Source organism: Typopeltis vanoorti, chromosome 8 (genome assembly GCF_054136105.1).
Source record: "Typopeltis vanoorti isolate ZY-2024b chromosome 8, IOZ_Tvanoo_1.0, whole genome shotgun sequence".
NCBI classification, from domain to species: domain Eukaryota; kingdom Metazoa; phylum Arthropoda; class Arachnida; order Uropygi; family Thelyphonidae; genus Typopeltis; species Typopeltis vanoorti.
In genome coordinates, this window is record NC_143556.1 from 49,731,671 (window position 1) to 49,747,748 (window position 16,078).

The window sequence follows — 16,078 nt, forward strand, 5'->3', positions numbered from 1 at the left end:
GAAAGTCAGTTCCATTAGCAGAAAAGGTCATGGCATCAGTGTTTTGAGATGCTAAAGGCATTTTATTTATTAATTATCTTGAAAAGATAATTAATAAATAAAATGAAAAAAATTCGTGATGAACTAGATGAAAAAAATTCGTGACAAAAGGCCTGGTTTGCAGAAGAAAAAAATCATCTTTCATCAGGACAATGCACCTACTCACAAAGGTGTTTTGGCAATGCGAAAATTAAGGGATCTGCACTGTGAATTGTTGGAACATCCACCCTATTCCCCAGATTTGACACTCTCTGACCTCTATCTCTTCCCAAAATTAAAACTTTTCCTCGCTGGTCAGCATTTTCCTTTGAATCAAGAGGTGATTGCAGCTGTCGAGGGGTTTTTTGCAGATCTTACTGAGAACCACTACAGGGACGGGATAATGGTGCTGGAGCATCGCTGGAATAAATGTATGTCTTAAAGAGAGATTATGTTGAAAAATAAAAAATAATTTTGAAATTTATAAATTCGTTTTTTCATTGTTAGCCAAGAACCTTTCAGATCACCCTCATAGAGGAGGCAATATTTTTATTGCTTCCTCCTGTAATACTGTAAAATAAAATGTTTATGCCAAGGTAAATTCAAGGTTAGAGTGATCCCAGAAGAAAAATCTCATCTTGTCTAGATATTTGGGTATCATCAAAGGTAAGATGAAAGAAAATGATATTTTGTGAAAATACTTTCATTGAAATTTGCAAGATTATGAGGAAAACTCCCTTCCTTAATGAATGGTTTAAATATCAGAATTTAGAACTGCAAATGATACTTTAAATTTTGATCATTTGTAGTGCAAAGCTTGTCAAATGAGTAAGAGGAATGTAGTATTCTACCATCAGCAAAACTTGGAATTGGATTTGCAGTCAACTGAAGAATGTTGTTGTTGGTACATAGAAGAAAGAGAATAGGTAAAAGAATAGAGCTTCGTGGAACACCAGCAGTAATTTCAGGGTTTGAGGATAAGGAACCATCTACTATCACAAGTAATATGTGCAGATAGCTCATAATTCAGTTGCAGAAGTCAGAAGATGGACCACACAAGTTTACTTCATAATTCTTAGTACCAAGCTCAGCCAAATGCCTCAGAGAATCAAGAGCAATCACTTGAGATTCCCCAAACTTACTCTATGACATCTGTCCAAAGGTAGGCAACATAAACAAGATCAAAGAGCCCTTGTTGACTGACAATAGCAGAATAAATACTAGTGATCATTTATTAGTTGAGAGACTTCAAAGTAGAAATGAAAGAATTGAAGTGAACCTAGTGGTAATTATATGCATAATTGACCTGATCTTGATCTGACTATTAGTAAAGATTTGTTGCCCTTCTTAGTAATGGGATGAATATGAACTAATTTCTAAGCTGCAAGATAGAATACCAGTGGAATAGTAGAGAATAAAAAGACAACACAGAAGAGGAATCAACTCTGAAGCACAAACCTTCAGTACAGCTGGAGAAATACCATCAGGACCAGAATACTTCTTTGGTATCTAGTTTGGACAAGATTCTCCTGATATTTTTCTGGCAAAAAATCAAAGGAGGCAAAGTGGGGAAGCGCTGAATACCATGTGTTTGAAATGGTGGGAGATTCATGCTGGCTTTTTCTGGGGTCAAGGGTGCGATGGAACAATCTGAGGGCAAAAGAGTTGGCAAGAGACTAGAAAGCATGACTGCCATTTGGATATGATGTAAGTTTCTTACTTTGAGTGCTTTCAAAATTAGTGTTGAATATGCTGATAATTTGCTTGCAGCTAATTTCTTTTGGTATAAACAAGGAAGAATGGCAATTTCTATAAAAGCCAAATGTAGAATGCCAGTTCTTCTCTTGTACAGCAATGTCACACTTCTTGGATAAGGGATGAGAACTTAATGTGGAAAGGGGATTAAATTATCCATACCAATAATAATTGTTTCTGTGATGTTCAGTGTGGCTATTTGAATACTGAAAACAAAAATTCAATCAAGGAAATGAAGCACAGAAGTTGCAAAGATAAACCCACTTTGAATTCCTATAATGCCAGAAAATAAGTAGTTGAGAGTGATTGTCTGAATGTTGAGAGAAGATATCAATACTAGATTGTAGTCTTAACTGCCTAGAAGACAAACATCTACAGTACACTGAGAAGGTTCATTAGTCAGGAAGAAATCTAGAAAATCTGGAGAGTGGTTGGGGTTATCTGGTATTCTGGCAGGCAGATGAACAATCTGAGTAAGATCACTGGTGATAGCAAATGTCTCAGAATCACTGCTGCTTGATCTTGATCTGTGATGTTGAAAAAAGGGAAAATATCTGGAGTTGTGGAATATTACAATCATACAAATGATTATTACAATTATTACAAAATATTGCAAATTAAAAGGAAGATGACCTGATTATTGGTAAGGCTGGACTGGAGAAAACCCAGATTTAAAGAAAGGAAATCAAAAAGTTCAAAATGGTTAATTGATACAGTACTATTAAGAGAGCAATACAAACAAAAATATGCATGAATGCCACTTCTGAGATGAAAAGATTCAAAGAAAGTGTAACTGGGAAAAGTGGCACTTAGAGAAGCTAAAATTTGAATTTCTGTTAGGAAAAGCATGTGTAGTTTGGCAGAGTAGATGTGAAAACGAATACTGTTGAAGTAAGACTACATACATATGTGAAGTGAAATGAAAGATTTGGGAGGTCTGTCTTTATTTGCATGTAATCTATTTCGTTTTATTGCTTTTCATGATTGTTGTTTTGAGTTGAAATTGGGAGGGACATGGAATGTATAGTGATGAATTCCTTACTTAGGCTGTACGCATGCAGAATTTCGGACAACTCCTCTGCAAATTGGGTTCTTATCAGATCTTCACATACCACTAAATGAACTCCTTCCAGGTATACTTATCAATCTTCACATACCACTAAATGAACCCCTCCCACACACACACAGGTACACCTGGCAGAATAGAAGCAGCAAGATTATCACTAGGTGACTTGGATGTCTCCTGAAGTGCTACCATGAAGTATAGACCAGCTTGTCGCTATTCCAAAACAGTTATTCCACAGAATAACTATGGAATAACCATTTTAAAGCAGTAATCTCAAAAAAAAAAAAAAAAAAAAAAAAAAAAAAAATTCATCTTACCATGATATGTGACATATTCTGAAAATACATTATTCAAACCGAATGCTGGAAGAAATGGGAGAGAAAGTAAACTGGTTATTGCCCTGGAATCCATTCATGTTTTTTGGCCACTTCACAGTTCCAATCAGCAAAGTGGTTGTATTATACTGAGTAATATGGGGATCTAGTTGCTGTGGAATGACTAGAACATCAGTCCAATCAGCATTTTAGGCTTTTGATTTTTAGTCCCAGACACTGCAAAAATGCAATCCACTTGGCTATCCTGGAAAAAAAATATGTGTAAAAAGGTTTTCAACCCTTCGGTCCCCTTTTAGGCCAAATGATACATCATTTGCTATTTTCAAAAAATTTAAAACACCATCACAGCAGTAAAGACATTACTGTCTCTTTACCATTATGAGAAACTTACTTTCTTCTTTTTTTAGAAGATCTATCTGACCACGCTCTAAATGTTTCTCAGATTCTTTTACAAAAGTAATCATTCCTCCAAAATGGGGAGACAACATTTCTTCAACATACTCTTGAATTCGTGCATTTAAAAGGTCTTTAAAGCTCTCAGATTCTCGAGAATCTTCTTTAGTCCTTTCCTGAAAAATAAATTTTAAAAAAAATTACATGAACATGTTATTTTTATTTAAACATTTATAAGACTAAAATTTAGAGCATTATAAGTATGTAAAATACATATTTCATAAAAAATTATAAATTTTCATTCTCAAAGAGAGCATACAACATACTTTTAGTCCTAAACTTTTTAATTAATTTTTTTTAAATTAGTCTCTAACTTTCATCATTGTTGAGGATTAGTGCATTTCTATAGTGTGATGTTTTCTAAACCTAAAAAGTGTTTGCACAATTTTTAAATGACTTCATTATGTTATGTATCACTGACGTTCATCTTTATCATCCATTGATTATTTACAAATTACTGCAAAATGTCTTACACCGAAAATCTCTTATGCCGTTAATGTTTATGGCGACTTTTCCTAGAACCACGATGAACATATATCAGAGTTATCTTTAGTCCAATGCTGTTTAATTTATACATCAGTGATAGAGGAAATGATTTAAGAAGAAATATTCAGTTGTTTGCCAGCCTGGTTGGCTGAGTGGCTAGCGTATCCGCTCTCCAGCCAAGAGGATGTGGGTTTGAATCCCGAGTAGGCATGGATGTTTGTGACACTCTCTCAATATGGACTGGGTCACCATGGGAGTAGTAGACCCAAAACTTTCCACAATGGGAGAGGCCTTCACCCTGCAGTAGGCAGAAATATAGGCTGTTCATTTTTTTATTTTTCATTTTTTTTATTCAGTTGTTTGTTAATAACACAAAATTTGAGGCATAGGCAATGAAAGCGTAGATCATACAGAATGACTCAAACAGACTGGAAGTAAGGGTAAAGGATAATGGCTACCAGTTTCTGATGACTCACCTGACATGTTTATTATAAAAATTAAAGATGTCAAGAAATTATATTCTTGACTTTAATCCAAGTGTAAGCAAAGTTTGCACGTGAAATTATATGAATTTATAATTTCAAAATTATTCTTCCACATAATCTCACTTAAGACATGCATTTATTGCAGCGATGCCCCAGCATCATTATCCCATCCCTGTAGTAGTTCTCAGTAAGATCTGCAAAATACCTTTTGACAGTGGCAATCACCTCTTGATTCGAAGAAAACGCTGACCAGCGAGGAAGAGTTTTAGTTTTGGGAAGAGACAGAAGTCAGAGGGAGCCAAATCTGGAGAATTGGGTGGATGTTCCAACAATTCACAGTGCAGATCCCTTAATTTTCACATTGCCAAAACACCTTTGTGGGCAGGTGCACTGTCCTGATGAAAGATGATTTTTTTCCTTCTGCAAACCAGGTCTTTTCTCACGAATTTTTTTATCTAGTCTGGTTAAAAGATCAGAATAATATTCTCCTGTTATTGTTTTACCCTTTTCAAGATAATTAATAAACAAAATGTCTTTAACATCCCAAAACACTGATGCCATGACCTTTCCTGCTAATGGAACTGACTTTGTCTTCTTTGGCACTGAACAACCTGCTTCTGTCCACCGTTTTGACTGCTGTTTGGATTCTGGCATGTAATGGTGAATCCAAGTCTCATCCACAGTAATAAATTAATGCACAAAATCAGTTTCTTGTTAAAACACTCCAAGCACTGTTCAGATATTTTCATGCAAGTGCATTTTTGATCTGCTGTGAGCAAAGCACTGCACCCATCTTGCACAAAGCTTTTTAATTTGTAATTCTTCATACAAAATATATCCTACATGTTCTTTTGAAATGCCTATTGTCTCAGCAATTTCATGCACTTTGACTCGCAGGTCATCCAATACCATATCATGCACCTGATCAATGATTTCTGATGTTGTTACACTTTTTGGATGTCCTTCAAGTGGATCATCTTCAAGGCTGGTATCTTAGACAGCCACATTTAAACTCGGCAGCCCATTTCTTAATTGTCAAAAATGGAGAAGAGTATCTATAAACTTTTATGAACTTCAAATGAATTTATGTTGGCATTAAACCTTCTTTTACAATGAATTTTATAGCTGCACAATACTCAGTTTTATCCATTTCAAGGGATACAGACCACACTTTTGCTTCAGACAACTGTATAAAACAAACTACTTGATAGAATGACTTGCAATTTCACATGGATGCTTATGACAGATGAACCAACTTAGAAAAAAAAAAAATCTTGCCAATAGTGTTGCCATCTGTGGTCGAGGCCAAGAACTTCTCAGACCACTCTCATATAATACCATACAGACTGGCTTCGACCTTTATTAAGGTTTCATCAGTGGGAGCCAGACCCAGAAATGATACCAAGGTTGAAGTAATGCAGAAGTCATATTTCCATATACAAGTAATCAAAAAGTGCCACACCTTATTACTAAAATTCTCTGGATTAGAGAAAAGTGTTGAAAGTTTTTTCACTTGATTATACTATAAATTAAATGAAAAAACTTTCAACACTTTTCTCTAATCCAGAGAATTTTAGTAATTCTCTGGATTGGAAAAATATTCTCCACAGAAAACCGTATATAAAAAATCGCTCAAAAAAGGCCTAACTTACATTGAAAAATTAGGGATATGTTCCATAATTTTCTAAAACCGAAGCAATGAATTAAAATAAACCTAAAATCACATAAAAAAAGTTTATGAAAATTCAGGAAAATAAGAATGCCTAAGTTTCTTTTAAAGCTTTATTCATTTAATTTTATTGAAAAGTAACACTTTTTTTTTTTTACATTTTGTCATCAGAATTATCATCACTATTAAACAATATTCGGCAATGTTTGCGAACTGGTGCAAAATCACTTTCATCACCAGAAGAGATAGTCAACACATCAGATCTGTATGGTAAAGGCAATGGTTCTTCACAAACAGAATTAACTTCCCCTTCGTTCTGTGCTGATTTTTTTCTTCTGACAATGTAATCAGTGATTAAACTTTGCGATGATGATGATGATTTCACTCATTTTTTATACAGCTCGCGATATCCAGACATACAGTTCTTCAGCTCACGTTGGAATTTAAAGGCTTATTCAGAATTTGTGTCATTAACAAGAAAATGATTTTCCAATTTATTGCACAGTTCAAGACCTTCTCGAATTATATTTGCAGTGGGGGGGGGGGTTTCTTTTGCTTCACTATCGTTTTCTGGATCTTTGACGATATCTAAAGTTAATCGATATCCAATAATATCATCGTCACTTAAGGCATTATCCACATGCTTGTTTCAAAACCATAGCGCTGTGATTTTTTAAAAGTAATAGGCCTATAGATTTAAATTTTAATACGAATAAGAGACAAGGGACTTTGTGTTTAATTTTGGTGTTAAGAAATTTCTTATTGAAGGCATTTGTGACGCAACAGACAGTGATTCATCCACCTCCAGCCTACAAAGCAATCTCCAGGATGTACAAAGGGAATGTAAAACTATCAGTATATAAATATTATATATTTATAATATTGAAGAAAAAATGAAAGAGTTTGAGAACAGGAATCAGACCTTGGAGATTCAGTGGCAAGCCTTGAAGAAAGCCCTGATTGACTCAGCTAGAGAGGCATGTGGTGAAGTTGTCTGCAAGGATAGAAAAATTAGAACTCCGTGGTGGACACAGGAAGTTAAAGAGGCAGTGAAGGAAAAGAAGAAAGCATATCAAAAGTTCCTGGCAAATAAGTCAGCTTGTGCTCTTAGAGAATGCAGAGACAAATGCAAGAATGCTAAACACTGTGTAAAACTTGCTAAACAAAAGTCATGGGAGGACTTTGGCAAGAATACAGAAAATAAATATCAAGAAAGTGGCAAAATATTCTGGAGGTTGTTGAAGAAGCTTAGGAATGGAGGAAAGAGTGCTGTAAAAGGAGTTAGAGATGATAAAGGTGAAATGAAAACAGGAGAAAAAGATATCCTTGAAGTATGGAGCAATTAGTTTGAAAAACTGCTAAATGAAACAAGCAGTGATGACAGCACAGTGATAAAAAACACTGACCAGGCATGCAGTCAGGAATACATATCCATACTTGAAGTAGAAAAAGCCATCAAAGGCTTGAAATGTGGAAAGGCAGCAGGAGTAGATGATATTTGACCAGAAATGCTGAAGTATGGTGGTATAAAATTCTTACAGTGGCTGCATTGCATAGTTCAGAAAGCCTGGACAGAGGGACGAATTCCCGATGATTTGAGTAGAGCTCTTATAGTACCCATATATAAAAAGGGAAATAAAACTGAATGTGAGAATTACAGAGGTATTTCCCTACTGAGTGTTCCTGGCAAGATCTATGCAAATATACTTGAGAAACGATTGAGAAGAATTGTGGAAAAAAAGCTTGGTGAAGAACAAGCTGGATTCAGGCCAAATAGAGGCTGTCAGGATCAGATCTTCACTTTACGATAAATAGTTGAGAAAGCATGGGAATATAACAAAGATCTGCATTTAAGTTTTGTTGATTTGGAAAAGGCATATGACATGGTGCCAAGAGAGAAGCTATTCAGTACGCTAAAGTTATATGGTGTCAATTGGGCATTATATCAAGCAATACTTCGTCTTTATTTGAGTTGTAAGTCAGCAGTTAGAATTGAAGGAGGTACAGGAAGATCGTTTAATGTTAAATCTGGTGTCAGACAAAGATGTACATGATCCCCTCTGTTATTCATTATCTATATGGATCACATTATGAAGGAAAGTGGTATTAAACAGGATATCAAAATTGGAGATGTTAATGTCAGCTCTTTGCTTTATGCAGATGATGTTATACTTCTAAATAAATCCGCTACAAGTCTGCAAGATTCTCTGACTAAATTGAATAACTGTCGTAATAGATATGGTATGAAGGTCAGCAATAAAAAGACAAAGACAATGAAAATAGGCAGAATCACTGAAAATGTCAACTGTGTTGTGAATGGAGAACCTGTAGAACAAGTAAAACATTTCAGCTACTTAGGCACGATTTTTAGGGAAGATGGTAAATTGAATATAGAAATAGATAACAGAATCAACAAAGCTGGTATGGTAGGAAGTCAATTGAATAAATTCATATGGAATAAGAGAGAAATTAGTCCGAACACTAAATTAGCTGTATACAAGACAGCGTTCGAACTAGTTTTAACTTATGGATCTGAGAGCTGGGTCAGAAGTAAAACACTTGACCAAAGACTAGAGACTGCAGATATGAGAGTCCTGAGAAAGATTAGAGGCGTGAACAGATGGCATCAATGGCAATATCATAATAAAAACAAGGATATTAGGAAAGAACTTGACATTGTCAGCATCCAGGAATGCATTAGCACAGCGAATCTCAGGTGGTATGGTCACTTAAATAGAATGGGAGAGAAAAGATTAGCAAAACAAGTGTTTTCTGCCAGGTTGGCAGGAAAACGACCCAGAGGAAGACCAAGATATAGGTGGATTCATACAGTACAATGTGCCTTAGACGATAGAAATATAAGATCTGATAATGATAATATTGGAGTCTTGACAAGTAATAGACTGATTTGGAGGAAAATTGTAGATAGGAAGTTAGTAATGATGTAATTTTTTCATGTAGTACTATCATATCCTGTACACCCCTTGAGGGTACATGGCAGGAAACTGATGATGATGGATATGTGCATTGCATTATGGGATACTATGGAAATTGGTGTGAAGTCATTAGCCTCTATTATACAAGTAGCTGTCATGAAGTGACTTCACATGGAAACTTTATTTACACTTATAAACATTTATAAACATGGAAATTTGCTTACACTTGGATAAAGGATAAAACCAAAAATATTTCTTGGCATCTTTAATTTATAGTATAACCAAGTGAAAAAACTTTCAATATGTTTTTTACATGACACACACACAACATACGGCATCTCAAAGTACATGACCTTTCCTACAGTTTGCTTCCAACAATGTTTGTTCCAACAGCTTGTGATCTCTTCATTCCAAATATAAAGTCATGTACTTTGAGATGAAAGATCACAAGCTGTATATATAAGATTGAAGCAAACTACAGGAAAGTGATAAGATAAGAGGCAGAGTGTGGTCAGGGAATTGAAGTTTAACAGGTATATTGCAAAGGTGGGCAAAACAGCGTGTTTTGGCCACCTTATAAGTGCACATAGGCTACTGAATGCAGATTTTGCATTCAGTACCCTTGGATTCCATGGGGATAAGAAAGTGGTGGAGAGGAACTGGAGCTGAGTGACCAAGGTTATAGCAAGTCTATGGAATGCTCCAAATGAACACAGACCGGTCTGTTGGCTTCAAACCATTAGTGGATAGCTCAAAAAGAGGGATAGAAATATGCCCACTGGCCACCGAGAAGCTACCACAGCATTTCCAAATGTCTGTCTGATGATGATGAGGCTAATTATTATTAGTATGTTAAAATATCTTTGTTATTCTATTTCCAGGTAGGACTCATTGAGAGAGAAAGAGCAAGTCGCACACAAAAGGCAGAATGGCCTTTTGTGTGCGACTTGTGTGTATAGTAAATAAATGCTGTGTATATTGGCAAAATAAAATGCACAATTCTGCCATCTTCTTAGTTACCTACTGCCAAATCTCTCAAATGTTTCTCCATCTCCTTGAAACCTAGGTGAACAAAGTAATCCAGAAGCAGTATTATCTAAGCCTTGTTAAAGAAGAAAATTAACTTCCTTTTTTCAGTGCAGTTATCCAATGCAATGATAACCTTAGCAATAGCTTTGAAACTTTAATCCTCTGATCACTATACCCCCATCTAGTTTCTAGGTGCAATAAATTTCCATTATATCATACTCTGCTTGCAAAGTCCTCAATCTAAAATGCATAATCTTGCACTCAGAAGCATTAAATTGGCATGCATTAACATTTGCCCATAGAACCCTTGTCCACATACAGCATTTATTTCCTATATGCTCTTCTGCCTCCTGGGTGTGTGTGAGGGGGGGGGGGGAATATACAGGTATCTCTTGCTTAACGCGGGATTTGATTAACGCAGCGAAATTAATTGCGACAATCCCTTTATATATGTGGCAAGAATTTTAATATAAATTCGACTTTAAATTTAGCATGCAAAAATATATAAGCCCCGAGGAGTGTTTCCTGGCTGAGAGAAACAAAGTTGTAAGCATGATGACGTTAATGATAACGCACTTCGTCATCCAAACTCTCTTAATGATCTGTGTGAGAATGTGAAAGTTTTATTCTTTCCACCAAATACGACTTCATTGAACATGGGCATCATTGCAACTTTCAAAGGCAGCAGAAACAACAACGGGAGAAAATGTGATTACACTCCAAGAATTTTGGAAAAAAATTATCATTAAACACTCAATTGAAAACATTCATGACTCGTGAGAGCAAGCATCTTCTAACTGGATGAGAGCTGTTTGGAAAAGGAAAACCTTTTCTAGAATGCAGAAATGACTTAGGTGGTTTTCAAAATCCTGTGAACAAAGTGGTTGAAGAAAACATTGCAATTGGTGAAGACCTTGGTTTTGACGGTGTTGATGCAGAAGATGTTAAAGAATTACTGGATTCAAATTCAAAAGATTTCAGGGACAACGATCTTCTTGAAACTGAACAACAATGCGCATATGAAGACAACGAACAAATGGAATGTGAAGATGAGGTTCCAAAGGAGATAACAATCAAATAACTGGATGGAATATTTCTCAGTTTAGAATCTGGATCCATATCCATTACTTGCTTAAGCAGCAAGTAATGGATATGGATCCAGATGTTAATCGAAGAATGCTTGTTTGCCGAGGTCTAGAGACTCATTATGTCTTATCAGAATTTATGCTGATAAGAAAAAAAAAACTAAAACCATTCAAACGCTTCATGACAACTTTTTTGATAAAAAAAAAATTGCAGTAACTAATGTAGATACAAGCATTTAATAAACATTTATTTTTAATTCATTTTTTATCTTTCCTAAAAGAGTACCATATAAAACAAATTATTAATACAGTAATCAATCATGGACGAACTGTAATTTTTACCACTGATTATTATATTTGATTAATGTGATTTTGATATAAGCAGTAACATCGAGGAATTAATTAATCGCATTAATCAAAGGATACCTGTATATATATATGACTTCTGCATTACTTTAACCTTGTTATCTCTCCCAGGTCTGGCTCCCACTGATGAGACCTCAATAAAGGTAGAAACCAGTATGGGGAGTGATCTTTTCTATTATGCATAGCATTTTACACATCCGAAAGGGTGTGTGCTTTGCATTATGGGATACATACTAAAGCAAGTGATGTGAAATCATTAGTCTCTATATCAGTGGTTCTTAACCTTTTTACTGGCCCACACCCCAGTGAACTTCAATTTACATTCTCACACCCCCTTGAAAATTGTTTTTTTTTTGTTTTCGCATTAATCAAAGGATACCTGTATATATATATGACTTCTGCATTACTTTAACCTTGGTATCTCTCCCAGGTCTCGCTCCCACTGATGGATATGGATCCAGATGTTAGAAAATAAAATTTAATGCAAAGCAATTTATTGAAAAATACACATATGTTTCAACATAAAATCAAAATAACATATCAATTTTTAGTGACTAATTTGTTGTTGCTTTTTCATAATAGCATTTTGAAAGCATGGTTCCTTTTTTGAAAGGACTACGCGCACTTGCATTTAAGCGATTTGGGTTTTTTGTTTTTATGTGCAAAAGTAATGAAAATCCCATTTCGCAAAGATAGGTGGTAGCAAATGGTAGAAGTGTCTGCAATGCTGGCGAAATGGTTCTGAGTACACCAGAATTGTTCTAAATCCAATTTTTCAAATTCCATTTGAATACGTGCACTGGCTCACATTTCAATAAGATCGTCTTTAATTAAATTACTGTCGTTTATAGAATTAAGATCAAAAAGAAATGGATCCAGTATCCACCTCTCTCTTTACCAATATATCCTATGGAAAAATATCCACGAAAACAATCAATCAATTGTTGCAAAAGTATTATAATTTCAGGTAAAATTGTGATTTTTTTCGTTTTCCAGAACAATTTCATCAAGCAAGGGAAAGTTTGCAAAATTACCATTTTCAACTCGGCATACCCAAATTTTTAGTTTTGAAATAAAAGCAAATAATTTTTCACTAGATGTTATTATGTTCTTACCATACCCTTGCATTGATATATTTAATTCATTTAGGTGAGCAGAAATATCTGCTAAGTAGGCCAATCAAATTATTGCATCTCTTCTTTCAAGGTCTTGAACTAAATTACAATTCTGGTTAGTAAGAAACTGAATAATCTCCTCGCATATTTCAAAAACCCTGCTAAGCATACGTCCCTTGGAGAGCCATCTTATGTCAGTGTGATAAAGAAGCACACTATGATTAGCACCGATTTCTTCGCAAAAAGCACAAAAGATACGATGATTAAGCACCCGTCCTCAAATATAATTTACAATATTTACTGCTGTAGTTAAACATTTTTTAAAGTTCTCTTGCAAAGTTTTTGATGCAAGCATGGCAGTGCAACATGCAATGTGTTATTGTAACTTGCGGTACTTCTTTTTTGATATAGGCAGAAAAAACAATGGAATTATTGCCTAATATCGCAGGTGCACATCAGTGCATATTGAGCTAATCACATCCACTGGTATTAGATGTTTCAAGAAAAAGTCTTTAATGTGATTAAAAACATCAATTCCTTTTGCCGTCAGTTCCAGTTGATCACAAAATAAAAATTTTTCCAAAATTTCCTTTTCCTTTATGTATCGCACAAATACTAATAACTCACTACAATTATCAGCGCCAGCTGACTCGTCAAATTGAATACACACTTTTAGAGGATTGGTTTTAATATCTTGCACTACTTGCAGTAAAATATCCTGAGTGATGTCTTGAATGCATGATTGAATCACATTGTTTGATAATCTGCTGAATTTTCTAACATGCTTCAGAAACTAATACAATTTTTGCAATTTGCAATGCACATGGTTTCACCAATTCTTCAGCTACTGTATGAGGTTTTTTTTTTCTTTACACACAGATATGCCACCTGATAAGAAACTTCTAGCAAAGGCTTCTGAACTACCGTCCACGCGGTTAGCCTAGTGACTTTGCGCTTCGCAACCATATGCCTGGGGAAGTAGGTTCGATTCTCGTCGATGACATGAGGAGCTTAAAGATTTTCCTCAGTCAGGTTAGCCAGTCTTTGACATGGACAGCAGAGTATTTTCTGTCAGTTTATCTGGGGTTTTTCATCCTGCAAGCAAGCAAACCGGCCCCATGAACACCCATCGATTAGAGTCAGCAATACTGATCCAGCCATAGGCCTGATTCGTCACTATGCCAGCTCCGAGCCCAGATAAAATATGGGGGGAGGGGGGGGGGAACTGAGATGGTGCCATACCACCCTGTAAAAAGGGACTCACGGCCATTGTATCATCATAAGAAATTATTATTATTATTCTGAACTACCAGAGTCAAATTTTGCAATAGTACCGCTGCTATCGAATTGTGCCTTCTTAGACTTCAAGATGTTAAGTATACGTCCCTGCAACTTTACCACCATGCTGACCGTTGAAATGTTCTAACAACTTTGACGGTTTAAGATTAGAGTTTGAAAATATTTTGCAACATAAAAGCCATTGTGGTCTTTGAGTACTGTCTTTCTCTGTTGCACAAGTAAATCTGTAAACAACATAATCATCTTTCCATTGGCGTCTTTTTGACATGGCAAGAATTACAACAAATAATAATTAACATTTACATATTATTTAACTAGATATTTGGCCATGGTTCCTTAAGAAAATTATAAAATAACGTGTAAACAAAAATTAATTTAGTTCTTACTAAACTTTTCAAAATTCGAGAGAAAATATTCAATCAATTGTTCTTTACTTACTGATTACTGCCAGTAAAACAAAAAAAATAGCGTTCGTTAGGCACTTGATCCACTTTGTTGATGTTTGTACACAACGAAATGATATTTTTCATGATAATGGAGGGTGTATGCACAGCAAACATCCATGCATTCAGCTTGGGTGCATGCGTGAGCATTTGTAAGCGGCAGTACATTCGGTTCGGGGATATATTTTGAATATAGTGGTTTTTAATTTCCTAAAATGTAACAAATAAAAATATGTATAACTTATATTTAATGGTTCTTGGTGAAATAGAATAATTCTGTATGGGTTGAAAGATTATATATCTTAAATATAATTTAGTTTGCATACCTTTTTTTCCTCTCATGGAAAAAGCAAATTGATTTACATAATTAGTCAATATATGCTGGAATATTTTCCAGCTCGCACCCCTAGGAATGTTTTCTCATACCCCTGGTTAAGAAACCCTGCTCTATATACATGTAGCTCAGGCGTGAATATATTTCACGTGCAAAACATTGTTTTGCTTCCTTAGGTAAAGAATTAAAACCAAGTATATAATTTCTTTGTATCTTTAATGTATAATAGAACTAAGGTAAACCAACTATCAACACATATATATTTAAAAATTACTTTGTTCAAAGCAGGCTGCATTGATTCTGTATCAGATACATTCCTTATCTCACCTTAACATCATCTGCAAAAACTGAATGTTCCCCTCTAGACCATCTCCATTATACAAATTAAATAACAATCATTCAGGTACAGAACTTTATGATACACTACTAGTCACTTTCCTTCTCTTAGATTCAGCACTTTCTAATATCTGTAACTCAGCTGCTCTTCTAGCCATGTCACAAGTTTATCATCAAGTATTTTCATACTGCCTTTCTCACATGCTCTCAACTCTTTCACATGGCTCTCACTATCATAACACTTCCATTTTTGTTTGTACTTCTCCTAAAATTTGATACACCATTTCATTTGCTCCCTGATTTGAAATTTTGTTCACCTCACACTCCTCAATCTGCCTAAAACATGCATTTCAGACATATTCAAGCAACATTATCTCCTTTTCCCCATAAGCTTCTCACATTCATCTGCATACATTTCACATGTATAATATTTAGCCAAATATATCACACATACACATAATTAATTTAATTAAAAACAGTCACAAAAGACTAAATATTAAAAAACAGCTTATCTTCACAGCATTAACCATAATCACACCTTACTGTGAATAACTTGTAAGAAAATGACAAAGTTGCTGTATGAGATGATTTTGAGGGTTAAAAGAAGGATTATGCTTTATGGATTTAGCATTCAGGTGCTTGGAGAAATTACTGTTCAGTGAAAGAGTGAATGTGAATAATGTAAGATAGAATTCAAAGTACGCATCCAGAATGACTTATAAATATTAACATATGTTCTGAAATGAACATTCCTGATTTTCTTTAAATGTCAAATATCATGTCAGTTTAATAATCTAAAATCACATTTAAGTTGTTCTGCATAATTATCATCATATTATAAGATAAGTTTCCTGCCAACATAAGTGAT

At 34.9% G+C, this 16,078-nt stretch overlaps 1 protein-coding gene across 1 annotated transcript in view; it reads right to left on the minus strand.

Annotated features, from left to right (window-relative positions):
* Positions 1 to 16,078, minus strand: part of Vps52 (vacuolar protein sorting 52) — a 273,390-nt gene that overhangs the window by 14,354 nt on the left and 242,958 nt on the right. The window contains exon 16 of the mRNA XM_090396657.1: positions 3,566 to 3,743. Coding sequence (XP_090252783.1) covers positions 3,566 to 3,743 — 178 coding nt within the window. The remainder of the gene's footprint in view (positions 1 to 3,565; positions 3,744 to 16,078) is intronic.